Raw genomic sequence first — 20,240 nt, forward strand, 5'->3', positions numbered from 1 at the left:
AAAAGCCGAAAAGACAAACAACAACATAAAATCTTCTTCCATCAGTGTTCCCTTAAATTGTCAGCAAATTGCCAAAATCCATTGTTGTGTTCTGAATTAGAAGCTCACAGTGAAAAATGTGTACTTCTCAGCAATTATTTTTGAATTTCAGTGCTTTATTTAATAAACAGGTCCCAATGCTAGCAGTACACATGATGGAAGACTTTGTCAGTCAACTGCAAAGAGAGTGAACAGCCCTGAATTGCTGATTATTTTGGCTCTATGTTTTTTTTTCTGTCCTGCTCTCACCCAGTCTCCTGTTTGTTTTTTTTTTTCATCCAGTTTGTGAAAGAAATCTGGTTCTGTAAAATAATGATTAGAGTAAAACACATCCACCAGTGATGGCACCAGCACCAATTTATTTTGTTTCACTGACTACACACAATTAAAGAGAAGATATATTGTTCTGTCCATGGATTGTTGAAATAGAAACATTTACGTTCTGTAAGGCTCAGATACGCCTTGTTTTTTCAAACCACAGGCGGCCAACTTACCACTACTAGCAGTGCTGTGTTTAACTTGACACTTTCTTCCCTCTGTCATACTAACTACTTACAGGAACTTTGCATATTAAAGTAGATAATCAAAACCTTATCCATTAGATAGAGGTCAGATGTGCAGACTGATAGCAGATCTCACAATACTTGCTCTTTACAGCAGAGTTAAGACCTTTGTCATTGTTTCCTTGGAAGAAAAAATGTAAAAAATATGTCCAGGAGCATGTGCCCACCCTTGCCCAGTGGGCATGACAATATTGATGAATACATTTTCACAAGAATCCATCTCATCTGTCTGCGGTACCACCATGTGTTTAAAGATATGTCTAAGCCACCAAACAGTATTGTTCATAGCTACCATGCTGCCATATCTTGGTCTGATTGTACTTTGCAAGCAAGGAAATGTAAAATTCATGCAAACTGCATTGAGCATATTATTACAATATGACATATAGGATATACGCAGGTGATGCCAAGGGAAGGCAAAGACAGATGCCAAGTGCAGTGACCATTTGCATTTCATGTCACATTAGAGATTTATTTCACTTTATTTAGCACAGTTTAGCTGAAAAAAAGACTTATTTTTCTTAATCTCCTTGCATTCCAAGAGCTGTGTAGTACACAGATCATGTGCTACCCTGTCAAAGTGCTTTATTTTAGAAACGTCTGATTTCATTGTGATATATTTACTGTATTACAGAGGACTGTGAACTTATAAGTAATATTCTCTAATCCACTCCTCTGCCTTCTCCCTTCTGCATAAGTTGCATTTCTATGTATTTTTGCTAGGTTACCTGTATGTTTTTAAATTCTGTAGTTTAAACGCCTGTAACTTCATTAATAATTATAATATCATCTCCTCAGCGATCCTAAAGGCATAGTTCCTTTTGTCTATTAACACTGGCATTCTAAACGACTTTCTGTTAGTGTAATGATGTAATTTGTATTTGCATTGCATAACATTATGATTAAGTGACATGCACACAGTGCAAAGTATTTCTGAATCCTAGCCACATTAATAAATATTATTTGACTTGCATACTGAAAATCCCAAAAGTCTTATTAGATAATTTATGGTTTCTCACAGAAGCACATTTCTTTTCTGTGCAGATGGAGCTGACTCCCATTGAAGCTGCAATAGAAGACATGCAGAAGAAGACACAGGAGCTGGCCTCTGCAACTCAGCAAGAGCCTCCTAGTCCAAAGATTCTGCAGATGGTCCTACAGGGATCCGTGGGGACCACTGTCAATCAGGTACAAGTGACTACTGCTTACTGCACAACAACTTTGAGGACTTTTGTGATAGTACCTCTCCCTTATTCCACAAGCTAACATAAGTATGTAGATTGTGGCTTCTAACACCACATTTGATGACTTCATATTCAGTAATGTGAGGGGTGGCATACATAAGGTACATTTTGCATTCTTACTGAGTTACTGTGATAGGACTACACTTATTTGTTGGTATTTATTGTAATCTGACCAAGAATGGTCTTGGGTTGTACTCTAGTGAGAGCGGAGAACCTAGACATTTTTTAGGCTTCTGATTACTGTAGAACCTTGAAGTGTGCTGTCTTGCTACTGGCCATTGGACTTGATTAAATATTTTTTGTTTTTCTGTGTCATTATATGTTGCCCATGTTTGTGTGGTCTTGTGCTTATTTGCTAAGAGCTGCTCAATTTTATACTAAATCTGACAAACAACCAGACTTGGAGGAGCTGGAATAAGTACATTTTGTATTCTTATTGAGTTACTGGGCTGCCACAGTGGTGCAGTGGTTAGAGTTGTCACCTCACAGCAAGAGGTTCTCCGGTTTGATCCTTAGCTGGGGGCCTTCTGTGTGGAGTCTGCATGTCCTTCCTGTGATCGCGTGGGTTCCATCCGGGTGCTCCGATTTCCTCATACATCCCAAAGACATGCTGTAGGTGGATTGGACACTCTAAATTGGCCCTAGGTAAAGCCAAAAGAAGAAGAAGAAGAACTGAGTTACTGTGATACCTCTGTACTTATTTTTGTAATCTGACTAAGAATTGCCTTGGGTTGTTCTCAAGTAAGAGTTGAGTAAGATCCTAGCCATTTTAGGCTTCTGATTGCTTTAGAACCTTTAAGTGTGTTATTTTGCTGTTGCGCTTATTTGAATATTTTTGCATTTTGTGTCTTTGTAAGTTGCCCACATTTAAGAGGTACGACTACATATCATGTGACTGCATTTAACCTTGCAGTAGATAGATGCGGGCACTTAGAATCTTAAGTTTCTCCATCTAATCGTTTCCGCAAATTCCTAATGTTCTCAGTAGTCGGTAGTTGATCAAAGAGGGCCCTGGTTTGCACAACGATGCACATTGTTCCTCATATGTATCCTTAGCTTCATTTCTTTAGACAGATAACATTTCAGTAAATTAATTATAAACCTCATAAGTACTCATACCCCTTCAGCCCACATTAATAAGTATTTGGAAGTGTGGATTTGTACTTTCCAACCATCTCCAAAGCCATCTGGACTGAAATGGGCATTCTGAGATAATGCAGAAATCATCTCATGTGTACTGACAACCACCTACTACTTAAACTGACACAGCGTGTAAGATATATAGTTGTATAATCTTGTAGGAGCTAAAGCTGTCACACAAAACCACAAGAAATAACAAGCAAGTTGTCAGTACCACACATCACACTAAACCAATCATACACAGCTTAGACAAAACACATAGACCTACATATGCTGAGACTCTTATAAGTAACTTACCTAAACTACAAAAGCCTCCTAAATGTCACCCAAGAAATAAGCACCTTCAGCAAACTCAGAAACGCACAACACATGCAGCACTCACCATGAAACATACTTCTAACAGTTACAGTGTCTCAAGTCAAAAGCTCATAAGGAAACCCTGCTCACAAACCAATATTCTAGTCTAAAACAATGAAGCTAAGGATACATATGAGGAATAGTGTGCCTCTTTGAGCAAACCAGGGGGCTCTTTGCATAACTACTGACTACTGAGGACATTAGGAATTTGTGAAAAGATTAGATCGAGAAAGTTAAGATTCTAGAGCCTGCATCTATACAGTGTATGGTTAAACATAGTTGCATAGTGAGGTGCATCAATATGCCATTGACAAGGCTATTCAAGAACAGGGTCATGGTCTGTTGCCTATTAGGTGCCAGGATTACTATATCAGGTCATTGCACCACAGGTATACATATGACAGTCATAGCACATGTGGATGTAAATTACCTAAGATGTACCTCCTGGACTATATGAACAGAGACATGATAGAACTTTCAGAATATAAACAGATCCTTAATGCTCTCTCTAGGTCCAAGAACACTGCATCAATGGCCCCAGACAATATCTCTGGATGCCTTCTAAATAGCATGAAACATGACCTGTCAGGGCCTCGGGAATTATTATTTAACTGTAGCCTCCAAACAGGCTTCATGCCTCATGAATGGAGAAAGGCAACAGTCATCCCTCTGCACAAAGGTGGGCCATCTACAGACCCTGGAAATTACAGACTCATAAGTCTCACTAGTCTTATATGCAAATCCATGAAAAGAATTATCATGGAGATGATCAATAGAGGTATAGTAAACCTCCAGACACTGGACCCAACCCAGTTTGTTTTCGTAAAGGGCAGATCATGCCTACTCAACCTGGTAGACTTCTTTGAGAAGGTCACCAAAGCAATGGATGAGGGCAGAATCATTCACACTGCCTAGCTTGACCTGGCCAAGGCATTTGACACAATACCCCACTCGGGCACTGTTGATAAACTTAAGAGGTTATGTACGAACCTGTATGTCACCCGGTGGATAGCCAGCTGGCTCACAGACAGGACCAGGAAGTTAGAATTGGGAAGTCCACCTCTACAAAGAGGCCAGTCATAAGTGGAGTTCTTCAGGGATCAGTCCTTGCATTGCTTCTTTTTGGTATTTACTTCTCAGAAGTCAAGGCCAATGTGAGTGGTCTCTGGCTGACTAAATTTGCAGATGATTGCAAATTAGGAGCTGTCATTGAATCTCACACTGACACAAATATTCTCCAGGAGACACTGACGCAGACAAACAACTGGTGTCAGAGTTATGGACTAAAACTAAATGCCAAGAAATGCATAGTAATATCATATTGACAACACACCCCTTAGAGCTGACCCAGTAGCCAGGGACTTAGAGACACACATAGATAGTAATCTAGCCATTGTCCATCATGTGTCTACAGTGGTGAGAAAATCATTCTATGTTGTGCAACCTATAAACAAAGGTACGGTATCTAAGTCCAAGGAAGTCACTGTTCCACTGTATTTGGCATACATCAAACCTATTACAGAGTACAGATCCCCCTTTGGTATTTACCTAACCAGGCATATCCAACAAATTGAATGTCCATAGATGTTCCTCACTAAAAGAATACAGGGCATAAGTAATATGCCCTATGCAGACCGCCTCAAGGCCCTATCCCTGTCTCCAACAGGCTTTTTAGGGGAGATCTATGCCTGGCATACAGAATATTGTCAGACCCCACTCTGATTGACCTCCTGCATATCCACAAAACAAACAGCACCAGAATTAAAGATTTAAACCTTGACAGTGATATAAATAGAACCTGCTGGAGAGAGAGGTTTGTATCCCAGAGACTACCCCATCTATGGAACAGGCTCCTCATCCATGTGAAGCAGAGTTCCTCCCTAATCCAATTCAAGTGCAACTTAGACAATTGGATGGGAAACTGGAAATTCATCCATGGTTTGGCACCTATGTCTCTGATGTAAACAGGTAACCTGTAAATGGTTCATCTCCCAGGCCCATGCTTACACTTATCAAGAGTCAGAGATTTGGAATGCATGGCTAGGCTTAAAAAGGCCCTTGTGGTCGTTGGCCTAGTAAACACCTATGAACCTGTGAGTCCAGTGCATGTATGACACTAGCCTTGAGCAGCATTTTACCAACACCAAGAATTATGACACAGTATGCGGAAAATATTATTGACTTCAACAATTGGCTTTGCTTCTACTGTCATTCAAAGGGGGTGATATTGCATATATCCCATATTACCTCTAATACAAGAGGTTTAAGGAATCACACAGTGGAAAATCTAGCTTGGTTCATTTTTTCTTGTAGTTTTTACTGATTGGTTTGTCTGTGTGACCTTGTTACACATTGTTTTAGTTTGTTAGTTGGGATATTTTGCAGATACCCTAATGGGTACGACAACACTGTGTTTCCAAAGGTTAGCCAAACTGTCCACTTATGCTGTGCTGATGAGGCCGTAAGAAGGCTGAAACATGCATGTCAAAGCTAGTGGGGTTTGGCTTTATTGGCCTGAATTTGTCCATAACAGACTTAAAAAGGAAAAAAAGTCAAAGGCATTCAGAACTGCCATGTAGCTGAAACACCTGATGTCCTTAAGGGGTAATTTGCATATATCCCATGTTATCTCTAATACAAGAGGTTTTAAGGAATCACACAGTGGAAAATCTAGCTTGGTTAGGTTTTTCTTGTAGTTTATACTGATTGGTTTGTCTGTATGACCGTGAAATTTATGCCTGGGAAGAGATAGCAGACAGTCCAATCTGCCGTGCCAGTGATGAGCTGCACTTTTTCCCTCAAGGCTTTCGTATATTGATTAAATCCTTGTCTACCCCCATAGTGCCTTTTTAGGCAACATCCAAGGCTGGTAAATATATCATTCCCAAGGTCAGCTATAGAGTCTCTATTGTGGACAGAGACCTCTTTGGCCTGACATAATTCAGAGATAATGCCTGTGGATATGTGTTTTTTAATATGATATGAAGATGTTGACTGGATTATATTTTATAGTATTGAGAGGGCCCCTAGGACGTTATCAGTTCTTATGAAATTGGTGGTGTTGATTGTACCTAAGTTTCTTCAGCCTGATTAGGAAATATCATTTTGAGGATCAACCCTAAGTCTAGTGTAGTAGTAGGCTTACTTGTCAGAATGCGAACGTTCAAGCCAAGTGCTTTTTTTCTGTGTGCTGTTTACCCCATGTCTTCTGACCATCAAGCATCTATTGATTGGACTTAAGCCTGTTTGTACCTCTCTACTGGGTATGTGTTAGGGCAATCATTCAAGCAGACATGAGGGTGTGTTGTGCCCTTGCTGCCATCCTTGCAATGAGGGCTTATGATCTAGGCCTTAATTCCTCCACTGACATGGGGATGGAAGACCCCATCATCATCTCCTCTGCCAGCTCCATCAAGATCCCAAGCAGCTAATTAAATTCAGGTCCCATGGGCCCAATTCACATCTTTATCCTTCTATGCCATTATATTTGGCAACAATGCATATATATTTGAAAATAATTACTGCTTCCTTGAATGTAGAATTTATTAGAAGAACTTCTTATCTTTGGGCATCTGTCAGATGTGAGGGCCTAAACTGAAGATGATGTATTTTGTTTCAGTGTTTAGAATGTATCACCATGTCAAGAAGTTTATATATTTCTGTCACATTGTAACTTGAGATCTGATATTGTTAATCCTCGTTCATTCCTTACGCATGGGTATTGGTTCTGACCTCGGAACCGAGCTGGCCATTTTCCAAGCTCTCGTCAGCTTCAAACTCTCGAGCTAAACTTTTACCCACAATCCCCCTCTCCCTGTTACCTCAGATTTCGTTTGCTGCATTGCCATTCGGTCGTGTTAAGCTGCTTCTCTTGAGCTAAGTACAGTTATTTGTTGTCTAATAGTCATTTATATTACTTTTCTGTCAGAAAAGTTTCTATTTCATTGTCTCTTACCCTATCGCATCTAGTGACCATATTTTCTTGAGTTTTTCTTCTCTTTTCTCTACTTTTTTGCCGCGCGGTATTTCTCCCCTTACCATCGTTGATAATCTTCTCTTTTTTTCATACCTTCGGGTATTCTTTTGTACCTTTGCTGGTACCCTTTTCTACTATCTAAGTTTACTATCATAGCAGATAAGAAAGGGGTTTAAACGGTGCTCTGATTGTGGACACAAACTACCTACATCTGATGCACACTCTTTGTGCATTTATTGTTTGGCGGCATCCCACTTATCTGTTGACCTGCCCTGTACTATCTGTGAAAATTTTTCAAATAGAACTTTATTGGAAAGGAAAAACAAGTTGTTGCTGAAGGGACTTCCTAAATCTCCCTTTTCAGAGGCTGTTTCTGGGTTGGAGGCCTCAACCCCTCCTAGAGCCCATAAGAAAATCTTGGATGTTCCTACCAAGGCTAAATCTTTGCCTTCATCCCCAGCTGGGAACTCCCGCCAACCAAAACCTAAAAAGGCTAAAGTTTCAGCTCCGGAGCTCACTCAGTCAGCCCCAGTGCTTTCGGTGCCTAGACCTTCGGCACGGAGGCCTTCGGCTCCATTAGTGATCTCGGCTCCGTCTTTTCCTGCAGCCTTCACTATATCGGCACCGAGGGGCTCCTCAGTCCAGACTATTACCACTGTATCGGCACCGACCGCTCAGTCAGCGCAGACCTTGACCACGTTTTCTCTGGCATCTTACTCGAAACTGATGCCTTTATTGCTGACCCCAGTTTTGTCGGTTCCAGCTTCGGTACCGACAACCACTTCAGCACTGATCCCTGTGTTGGTGCAGACCGTGACCTCGACACCAATGACTTCTTCAGTGCAGACACTGTAGTCCAGTCTCTCTCAGCACCGTTGTTCTCGGTGCGAACTGGTGAGATGGGAACCGAGTTTGCCTCTTCTGTGAACAGGCCTGTTTCTCCCTCAGTCTCCATGAGGTCCACTAGAAGCTTTTCCGAACATGATGTGTTGCGTCCTGTGGATCAGGTGCTCCTGGCCAGAGGTATTTCACCCCCCCAGGAACTATCCTTCCTTGGGAGGTGATCACCCATCTCCAAAGACCCCTTCTTATTCTCCTCCTTCATTGCCTTTGAAGTCCATAGATATAGCACAGTCTTCCCCTTCTGTGGTTCCGTTTATGGATCTCACTAAGGAACTGCAGTTGCCTTCATGGCAGGAAAATTGTTCTGCGACCGAGGATGTCAGTTGTGACACGCATAGTTTGCTGCTCCACAGCCATCCAGGGACTCCGGGTCAGCAGGCTGAGCCACTTAGAGGACAGGGGACCTCTGTCCTGGACATTCACTCCTCTTCAGGTGGACCAGCCTTCCAACTGATGGAGAAGGCTTTCCCTGCTGCTGGCGATACTGGACTATCTATCCCTCCTCCCTCCTCCCTCCTCTGGTACACTGGTTTCACAAGTCGCACAGAGCCAACACTGGGTGCAAGGGCCTCAGGACATATTCCCACTGAGGAAGTCCACCGGAAAAGTTTATGTAAGAGGAAGCACATGGACTTCACAGAGGAGTCCCTCACTGAAGACAGAGATTTTGATGAGGGGGAAGGATCCCCTCGATCACCCCCTGAGGTATCCTTTGGTGATATCCTCAAAATCCTGAAATAGAGAGGTGACTGGCAGTCCTCTAATCCGACCTCTGTGGAATCTGCGTTTCTGCAGGCTTTTCACGCCTGGCCCCTTACCTCCTGGGTTACTCCACCTGCTGATGAACTTGTCCAGCTTATCGTGCAGCATGCTTGGAAGGCTCCTGACACCATCTAAGCTATTCCCCGGAGGCCAGATAAGATTTTGTCCCCTCCTGCTATGGATCCCTATTGGTCAAAAGGTCTTCCTGTGGATGCTTTGGTGATGGCGGCCGCAACAAAAAAAGATCTGGCAGAAGAAGAAAGCCAGACTGTCCATCCGCCTAACAAAGAGTCCCGGGCCCTGGACAGGATAGAGAAGCGCAGCTTTGCATCAGTGACCTTTACTATCGGTCCCTGAACTATATGGCACACTTTACCAGGCCTCAAAGGGATCTGATTTTTGAGCTCTCTGAAACCTTGATTGGTGCCGTGTCTGATGAGGTCCGTGACAGAGTGGCCTCTCAGCTGGCCACCATTGAGTCAATATCTAACTCCTCTATGTGACTGATATCTCATGCATCAGAAGGAGCAGCTAGAGCAGCGGGTTCAGCTGCGGTCTTGAGACGACACGCCTGGATGTACTTGTGCAATTTCGCGGAACCCTTTAAAGCTTCCTTTCTTAATGCTCCCATTGAGGCCTCTTCGTTGTTTGGACCCAAAGTTAAAAGCACACTGGCCAGATGTGAACAGGACGGTAAGACCCTTTCTGCCATAGGTGTCCGTTATTCTTCCACTCAACGTGCTTTCTCATGAAACCAAAAGAGTGGGAAGATATGGTTCAAGAAATCCCAGGGTCCTTTCCGTGACACACAGGCCGAGTTCTCCCCTAGAGACAGAGGGGGAAACTCACAGGGAAGATGCTCCTTTCGGGGCAGAGGGGGTCCGCGTAACCAGGGTTCCAGGGACTCTTTCCCTGGCCAACCCTACCAGCACTCCTGAAGAGTGGCCCAACTCCTTTCCTCTGGAGGTGGTTGGGGGTCGTTTCTCTTTGTACCCTTCTGCCTGGCTAACCATCACCACCGATTCTTGGGTACAAAGGATTATAACCAGAGGTTATCATATCCCCTTCGATCTTTGTTCTGCCCCTTCAAAATACCTTCCCGACGTTCCACCCAGTCAAAGGGAAGAAGCAGCATTAGAGATAGAAAAGCTGCTAAGAAAGAGAGTCATCCAAATAGTCCCTCCAGACCAGATAGGATCCGGATTCTACTCAAGACTATTTTTGGTGCCAAAGAAAACCGGGGACTGGAGACCAATTTTGGATCTCAGTGTACTGAACAAGTTTGTGAGAGTACAAAAATTCTGGATGGTCACAATACAGTCTATCCTCCCGCTTTTGGAAAAAGACGATTGGATGTGCTCGATAGATCTTCAAGATGCATACTACCACATAAAAGTGGACAGGCCATCAAAAAGATTTCTGCACTTCCGTGCAGGAGCCAGTCACTACCAGTTCAGAATACTTCCCTTCGGACTCTCTACAGCCCCCAGAGTGTTCACAAAGTGCATGGCAGTCGTCACAGCTCACTTGCGACTTCAAGGATTCCAGGTGTTTCCATACCTAAAACCAAACACTGAGGGAAGCTGTATAAAACAAACCAAAAAGAGATAGCAGCTCCAGGGATCACGCCAATAAATATCCAAGTTCCAAAACTGGAAGAATTCTCAGTAAAAAAGCTTCTTTATTTGTTCACAAATAACCAAGCTGAAATGCAACTTCCTCAGACCATGAACTCTTTTAAAAACATCATTTAAATACACAAATTTGAAATACCATGTGATGTCAATTAACATTTTAAAGGTACACATCTTTTGTTACCCCACTCATTTGTAGTTGTACTTTTTTTATATAAAACAATGTTAATGAACTATCAAAATGTTACTAAACAAGTTATTATAATAAAAACATAACACTTTAAAATATGTACATAATAAAAATGCTGATATTAATTAGGACATAGTGTTTTTAGGTGACCCATAAGACTGAAATTGAAATTACAAAACTTAATATAATGTAATATTGAAAATGACTACATTCTACTAGCCTTAAGTTTTAATATAGGTTTAATAGAAATGTAGTCATTTAATCCTGGTTTTTTATTTGATTCCAATAAGATCTGCCAATGGGTCTCCCTTTCCTCCAACTTTGCTTGCCATGGTCCTCCCCTGGGATCCAAGTTGATCTTGTCTAGTACAAAAAATCTATATTTAGATGTAGGACATGTCTGTGTGTGTTTATACAGGGCATTATTAGCATTGGCCTTCTTTACATCATACATGTATATCCTGCGTTTGAGTCTGTTTTGCCCACATAGTATGCAGGACATTCTAAACAGACAGCTAAATAAACCACTCTAGTACTGTTACAATTATAATATTCTTTAGCTCTTATGGTTCTCCTTAAAGCTGTGATAGTAACCTCCTCATCCTGCATGATGTACGAACATTGTGCACAGGCACCACATTTATATGTGCCCTGTCTTGTTCTGGGTAGGGCCTTGTTCTATTAAAGATTTAATATTTCTACCCCTACTGAAAATCATCTTTAAATCCTTTCCTTGCAAGTTGGACAGATCAGTAATAGCCATAAAGGCATCCCATTCTTTCATAATAATATTTCTTATCTGTGTAGAACTTGTACTATACTGTGTAATAAAAGCATGTGAGAAGTCTGCATTGTTTTCTACTGTCTCCTCTCCCGGTCCACTAGAACCCATCCCCAATACTGGGTTGTATCTGTCCCTTCTACCCTGTTTCACTTGTTCCTGAATTTGGTTGATAAAGTTAAGAGGGTATCCTCTATCTAGGAACATAGACTTCAAGTTTTGACATTCCTTGAGAAAATCTTCCTCTTCCGATGTCATTCGTGAAATTCTCACATATTGGCCCTTGACTATGCCTCTTTTTTGATGAAATGGATGGGAGCTTTTGAAATGAATATAGCTGTTAGAGTAGGTAGGTTTTCTATATACATTAGATTTGAAGCCCCCTTGACTACTCTTACTAAGAAGCACATCCAAATACTCTACCTTGTCATCTGATATTTGGTGGGTGAACTTTAAAAAGTCTGTGGTGGTGGCTAAATAATCCATAAATTCCTGGATTTCACCATAGGTCCCTGTCCAAAAAATACAGATGTCGTCCAAAAACCTGTAATAGGCTACCCAGTTTTTATTGTATGTACTGTTTATTACAAATTTGTTTTCCCATATGGAGAGAATGATGTCCGCATATGTGGGAGCACAATTAGCTCCCATAGCGACACCAGAAGTCTGTTTGTAATATTCTCCACCAAAATGGATGAAATTGTGATGTAGTACCAATTTCATCAAGTTCAAAATGAGAAAACTATCCCTAAATTGGCTTTTGGACTAGATCATGGCTTCTTCCAGCCATTCTAGACCTGTTTAGTGGAATAACTGAAAACAGGTCTACAACATCTATGGTGAGGAATTTGAGATTAGGTACTTTCAGATCCGGGTAATCTGTTTTAAAATTCCAGGAATCTTTAAGTAAATGTGTTCTCCTCGTCCATAATTTCTTCAATTTCTAATCTAGCTATTTGGAGATGGAAGAAATCTTGGAACCGATTGTCTGGATTTTTGTGGACCTTGGGCACCCCAAAGATTGAAGGAATTTTGGGCTCTTGATTGTGTAAAAAAGTATAAGTATTTTGATCAATCATCCCTAAATCCATCAACTTTTGGATAGCCAAATCTATTTTTTTATAGGCTATATTAATTTCATTTAGAGATACCGCAGTGTATCTACTAGGATTGTTGAGTAAGTTTAACATCTTACCTTCATACAAAGCCTGGTCCATAATGACTATTCCCCCTCCCTTGTCCGGTTCCATGATTCTAGTTTCGGAATTCTGTCTTAGGAATTCCAATAGCTCTCTTTCTGAAGGTGTTAAGTTAGTACCATATTTCTTGTTTAATACACCCTCTTTTCTGATTTTTTGTTCTATTCTCATCTCAAGGTTCCTAAGCTGTGGGTGGAGCGGTGGGTTGAAGAGACTAGTTTTATGTGGTGCATCCTTCTCATAATTTTCTGTATGTCCCATCAGATTCTCTAGATTGAGTTTTCTGATGAAAAGCTTTAGATCTATGATCACTTTGGTCATATCACTGTTTTTACTAGGAACATATTTAAGTCCTTTAGTAAATAGTTGGAAAAATGTGTTGTTAACTTCTAAGTGACTATAGTTAAATATAGTAAAACCTTCTAAGCTACTGATGGAGCAAGGAAATTGGGATTCAGTAGTTGACTTAGGTGTAGACTCATCTAAGTTTACACTTTCATGTGTGATGTCCTCTAATGCCTGTTGGTGTGATTCCTCATATTCCCCCTGGGTGGGGGGCTCGAATGTAAAAAAGACTGAGAGGTACCTCTTTGATTACGGATCCTTTCAGATCTTCTGGGTAACGGATCCGTTGCCCATTCATTTTGTCTATCAGTACCCTGTTCTTCCTCTTCTAATAGATGGCCTGTAAAAGACACTGTCCTAGGATGTCTGTACTCCCTGTTGTAGGAGGGGGGTGGCAAGGGATATTGTTTACCCTCCCTGTATTCCCTTATATCCCTCTGCAATTTTTTGCATTTTCTTTGCACTATCAGATCACACTTGTGGTCAATGTCCTGCCTAATTTTATAATATTTTTATTATCTTGTACTTGAAATAACAAATCAGAAACCACTGCTTGATTATATTTAGCAATATCCAGATCAAGTGTGTTAATTTCCCTTTCATTATTGTTTACTATAGCTTGCACTATAGCTAATCCACAATTATCAAAAGCTTTTACAAGGTCATGATGAAATTCACTGTCCTTTACAACATTATTGGGATACTTATGTATCCTCAGCCCTTTAGGTACCAAGCGTTGATTTAAGCATTGTACAAGATATTTATTGTCTAGTTGTAGCTTACGGTACCTGTAAAGGCTGGATTCGAGTTCCATCATAGAATCTCGAAAACTGCAAGCCCTGGAATCCGCTGGCTTGGGGCTCCGGTGAGTGGTAAAAGAAGGTATATCTCTATACCAGTCCTCGAAAGTCCCGCCTGGTGTATTTAGCGGTTCCACTTCATGGATGTTACTTGGACTTGCTTCGGCACCAATGTGAAATACTTCTGGAGTTCTGTGGTAGTCCGTTAGCCGTACATCGTTATCCGGCCCCACTGTTGTATTTCCTCTATCTGGTCTGTGTTCCGCATACACTGTTCCTCCTGGTACTTCCGGTATGACGGCCGAGCTGGGTCTCGTCAAAATATGCTGCAAGCCCTTACCTAAGGGAACTAGTATACTAATGAGTTCAGACAGTTGTCCGGTGAGTTTCCGTATTTCGCCCATTTCTGAGCGAGATGTCAGTCCTTGGATATCGGCCATAGTTGTCTCCCCTGTTTCCTCCATGAAATACCAAAAACCAAACACTGAGGGAAGCTGTATAAAACAAACCAAAAAGAGATGGCAGCTCCAGGGATCACGAAGTCTATGTTCCTAGATAGAGGATACCCTCTTAACTTTATCAACCAAATTCAGGAACAAGTGAAACAGGGTAGAAGGGACAGATACAACCCAGTATTGGGGATGGGTTCTAGTGGACCGGGAGAGGAGACAGTAGAAAACAATGCAGACTTCTCACATGCTTTTATTACACAGTATAGTACAAGTTCTACACAGATAAGAAATATTATTATGAAAGAATGGGATGCCTTTATGGCTATTACTGATCTGTCCAACTTGCAAGGAAAGGATTTAAAGATGATTTTCAGTAGGGGTAGAAATATTAAATCTTTAATAGAACAAGGCCCTACCCAGAACAAGACAACACGGGTACGTAAGGGCACATATAAATGTGGTGCCTGTGCACAATGTTCGTACATCATGCAGGATGAGGAGGTTACTATCACAGCTTTAAGGAGAACCATAAGAGCTAAAGAATATTATAATTGTAACAGTACTAGAGTGGTTTATTTAGCTGTCTGTTTAGAATGTCCTGCATACTATGTGGGCAAAACAGAACGTACCCTCAAACGCAGGATATACGAACACATGTATGATGTAAAGAAGGCCAATGCTAATAATGCCCTGTATAAACACACACAGACATGTCCTACATCTAAATATAGATTTTTTGTACTAGACAAGATCAACTTGGATCCCAGGGGAGGACCATGGCAAGCAAAGTTGGAGGAAAGGGAGACCCATTGGCAGATCTTATTGGAATCAAATAAAAAACCAGGATTAAATGACTACATTTCTATTAAACCTATATTAAAACTTAAGGCTAGTAGAATGTAGTCATTTTCAATATTACATTATATTAAGTTTTGTAATTTCAATTTCAGTCTTATGGGTCACCTAAAAACACTATGTCCTAATTAATATCAGCATTTTTATTATGTACATATTTTAAAGTGTTATGTTTTATTATAATAACTTGTTTAGTAACATTTTGATAGTTCATTAACATTGTTTTATATAAAAAAAGTACAACTACAAATGAGTGGGGTAACAAAAGATGTGTACCTTTAAAATGTTAATTGACATCACATGGTATTTCAAATTTGTGTATTTAAATGATGTTTTTAAAAGAGTTCATGGTCTGAGGAAGTTGCATTTCAGCGTTTTGGAGTTGGTTATTTGTGAACAAATAAAGAAGCTTTTTTACTGAGAATTCTTCCAGTTTTGGAACTTGGATATTTATTGGCGTGATCCCTGGAGCTGCTATCTCTTTTTGGTTTGTTTTATACAGCTTCCCTCAGTGTTTGGTTTTTGGTATTTCATGGAGGAAACAGGGGAGACAACTATGGCCGATATCCAAGGACTGACATCTAACTCACCGGACAACTGTCTGAACTCATTAGTATACTAGTTCCCTTAGGTAAGGGCTTGCAGCATATTTTGACGAGACCCATCTCGGCCGTCATACCGGAAGTACCAGGAGGAACAGTGTATGCGGAACACAGACCAGATAGAGGAAATACAACAGTGGGGCCGGATAGGACTACCACAGAACTCCAGAAGTATTTCACATTGGTGCCGAAGCAAGTCCAAGTAACATCCATGAAGTGGAACCGCTAAATACACCAGGCGGGACTTTCGAGGACTGGTATAGAGATATACCTTCTTTTACCACTCACCGGAGCCCCAAGCCAGCGGATTCCAGGGCTTGCAGTTTTCGAGATTCTATGATGGAACTCGAATCCAGCCTTTACAGGTACCGTAAGCTACAACTAGACAATAAATATCTTGTACAATGCTTAAATCAACGCTTGGTACCTAAAGGGCTGAGGATACATAAGTATCCCAATAATGTTGTAAAGGACAGTGAATTTCATCATGACCTTGTAAAAGCTTTTGATAATTGTGGATTAGCTATAGTGCAAGCTATAGTAAACAATAATGAAAGGGAAATTAACACACTTGATCTGGATATTGCTAAATATAATCAAGCAGTGGTTTCTGATTTGTTATTTCAAGTACAAGATAATAAAAATAAATATTATAAAATTAGGCAGGACATTGACCACAAGTGTGATCTGATAGTGCAAAGAAAATGCAAAAAATTGCAGAGGGATATAAGGGAATACAGGGAGGGTAAACAATATCCCTTGCCACCCCCCTCCTACAACAGGGAGTACAGACATCCTAGGACAGTGTCTTTTACAGGCCATCTATTAGAAGAGCAAGAACAGGGTACTGATAGACAAAATGAATGGGCAGCGGATCCGTTACCCAGAAGATCTGAAAGGATCCGTAATCAAAGAGGTACCTCTCAGTCTTTTTTACATTCGAGCCCCCCACCCAGGGGGAATATGAGGAATTACACCAACAGGCACTAGGGGACATCACACATGAAAGTGTAAACTTAGATGAGTCTACACCTAAGTCAACTACTGAATCCCAATTTCCTTGCTCCATCAGTAGCTTAGAAGGTTTTACTATATTTAACTATAGTCACTTAGAAGTTAACAACACATTTTTCCAACTATTTACTAAAGGACTTAAATATGTTCCTAGTAAAAACAGTGATATGACCAAAGTGATCATAGATCTAAAGCTTTTCATCAGAAAACTCAATCTAGAGAATCTGATGGGACATACAGAAAATTATGAGAAGGATGCACCACATAAAACTAGTCTCTTCAACCCACCGCTCCACCCACAGCTTAGGAACCTTGAGATGAGAATAGAACAAAAAATCAGAAAAGAGGGTGTATTAAACAAGAAATATGGTACTAACTTAACACCTTCAGAAAGAGAGCTATTGGAATTCCTAAGACAGAATTCCGAAACTAGAATCATGGAACCGGACAAGGAGGAATAGTCATTATGGACCAGGCTTTGTATGAAGGTAAGATGTTAAACTCAACAATCCTAGTAGATACACTGCGGTATCTCTAAATGAAATTAATATAGCCTATAAAAAAATAGATTTGGCTATCCAAAAGTTGATGGATTTAGGGATGATTGATCAAAATACTTATACTTTTTTACACAATCAAGAGCCCAAAATTCCTTCAATCTTTGGGGTGCCCAAGGTCCACAAAATCAGACAATCCACCACTCCGACCGATTAGAAGCGGCACAAGGTTCCAAGATTTCTTCCATCTCCAAATACCTAGATTACAAATTCAAGAAATTATGGGAATTTTTAAAACAGATTACCCGGATCTGAAAGTACCTAATCTCAAATTCCTCACCATAGATGTTGTAGACCTGTTTTCAGTTATTCCACACCTAAACAGGTCTAGAATGGCTGGAAGAAGCCATCTATCTAGTCCAAAATTTGGGGATAGTTTTCTCATTTTGAACTTGATGAAATTGGTACTACATCACAATTTCATCCATTTTGGTGGAGAATATTACAAACAGACTTCTGGTCGCTATGGGAGCTAATTGTGCTCCCACATATGCCGGACATCATTCTCTCCATATGGGAAAACAAATTTGTAATAAACAGTACATACAATAAAACTGGGTAGCCTATTACAGGTTTTTGGACGACATCTGTATTTTTTGGACAGGGACCTATGGTGAAATCCAGGAATTTATGGATTATTTAGCCACCACAGACTTTTTAAAGTTCACCCACCAAATATCAGATGACAAGGTAGAGTATTTGGATGTGCTTCTTAGTAAGAGTAGTCAAGGGGGCTTCAAATCTAATGTATATAGAAAACCTACCTACTCTAACAGCTATATTCATTTCAAAAGCTCCCATCCATTTCATCAAAAAAGAGGCATAGTCAAGGGCCAATATGTGAGAATTTCACGAATGACATCGGAAGAGGAAGATTTTCTCAAGGAATGTCAAAACTTGAAGTCTATGTTCTAGATAGAGGATACCCTTAACTTTATCAACCAAATTCAGGAACAAGTGAAACAGGGTAGAAGGGACAGATACAACCCAGTATTGGGGATGGGTTCTAGTGGACCGAGAGGAGACAGTAGAAAACAAGGCAGACTTCTCACATGCTTTTATTACACAGTATAGTACAAGTTCTACACAGATAAGAAATATTATTATGAAAGAATGGGATGCCTTTATGGCTATTACTGATCTGTCCAACTTGCAAGGAAAGGATTTAAAGATGATTTTCAGTAGGGGTAGAAATATTAAATCTTTAATAGAACAAGGCCCTACCAGAACAAGACAACACGGGTAATGGGGGGCACATATAAATGTGGTGCCTGTGCACAATGTTCGTACATCATGCAGGATGAGGAGGTTACTATCACAGCTTTAAGGAGAACCATAAGAGCTAAAGAATATTATAATTGTAACAGTACTAGAGTGGTTTATTTAGCTGTCTGTTTAGAATGTCCTGCATACTATGTGGGCAATCTCAAACGCAGGATATACTTAACACATGTATGATGTAAAGAAGGCCAATGCTAATAATGCCCTGTATAAACACACACAGACATGTCCTACATCTAAATATAGATTTTTTGTACTAGACAAGATCAACTTGGATCCCAGGGGAGGACCATGGCAAGCAAAGTTGGAGGAAAGGGAGACCCATTGGCAGATCTTATTGGAATCAAATAAAAAAACAGGATTAAATGACTACATTTCTATTAAACCTATATTAAAACTTAAGGCTAGTAGAATGTAGTCATTTTCAATATTACATTATATTAAGTTTTGTAATTTCAATTTCAGTCTTATGGGTCACCTAAAAACACTATGTCCTAATTAATATCAGCATTTTTATTATGTACATATTTTAAAGTGTTATTTTTATTATAATAACTTGTTTAGTAACATTTTGATAGTTCATTAACATTGTTTTATATAAAAGTACAACTACAAATGAGTGGGGTAACAAAAGATGTGTACCTTTAAAATGTTAATTGACATCACATGGTATTTCAAATTTGTGTATTTAAATGATGTTTTTAAAAGAGTTCATGGTCTGAGGAAGTTGCATTTCAGCCGACGCGAATTTTTTTTTGCGTTTACCTTGGTTATTTGTGAACAAATAAAGAAGCTTTTTTACTGAGAATTCTTCCAGTTTTGGAACTTGGATATTTATTGGCGTGATCCCTGGAGCTGCTATCTCTTTTTGTTTCCATACCTAGACGACTGGCTCATTTCCGCCCCCACCAGACATCTACTGGAAGAAGCCCTGGCATACTCTCTCTTCGCTGCACAAAGGCTAAGCATAACCATAAACTGGCAAAAATCCAATCTCACCCCATCACAGTTGACAGAATTCATAAGGTTATCTTGGACACAAAGAACTGCAGAGCTGCCATTCCAGAGCACAGAATTTTAAGGATAAAGCAACAACTGATTCCAATCCTTTCAAGGGAGAAATCCATAGCTCACTTGGTTCTACAGCTGTTGGATTCCATGGCAGCCTCCATCACCATTGTCCCCCTGGCCAGGTTTCACATGAGGCTTCTACAATGGCTACTGCTGACCCAATGGTATCCCTTTCAGCATCCTCTTTCAGCCATGATTCGAGTAACCCACAGGTGCAAACAGGATTTAAATTGGTGGATGACACACAATCTGTCACAATGGTCTCGCTCCTTCTCCCCCAGCAACCCAAGGCCGCAGTGACCACGGATGCCTCCCTGATGGGGTGGGGGGGCTATGTCAGGGACAGACAGTCCAAGATACTTGGTCCGAACTGGAGGCCCATCTGCATATAAATGTTGTAGAGCTGAGGGTAGTGCTTCTGGTGGTGCAAGCATTCCTTCCCCTGCTGCCATCTGGGACAATTGCAATTCAATCA

General features: G+C 40.6%; 1 protein-coding gene across 1 annotated transcript in view; it reads left to right on the forward strand.

The window, feature by feature from the left end:
• The window catches only part of LOC122787839 (dedicator of cytokinesis protein 7-like), a 4,057,077-nt gene that overhangs the window by 3,974,415 nt on the left and 62,422 nt on the right, over window positions 1-20,240 (forward strand). The window contains exon 45 of the mRNA XM_044054755.1: window positions 1,647-1,790. Within this exon, the coding sequence (XP_043910690.1) occupies window positions 1,647-1,790 (144 nt within the window). The remainder of the gene's footprint in view (window positions 1-1,646; window positions 1,791-20,240) is intronic.

This window comes from Protopterus annectens, chromosome 13.part0 (assembly GCF_019279795.1).
Source record: "Protopterus annectens isolate FY-2018-M chromosome 13.part0, PAN1.0, whole genome shotgun sequence".
Classification (NCBI taxonomy): Eukaryota; Metazoa; Chordata; order Ceratodontiformes; family Protopteridae; genus Protopterus; species Protopterus annectens.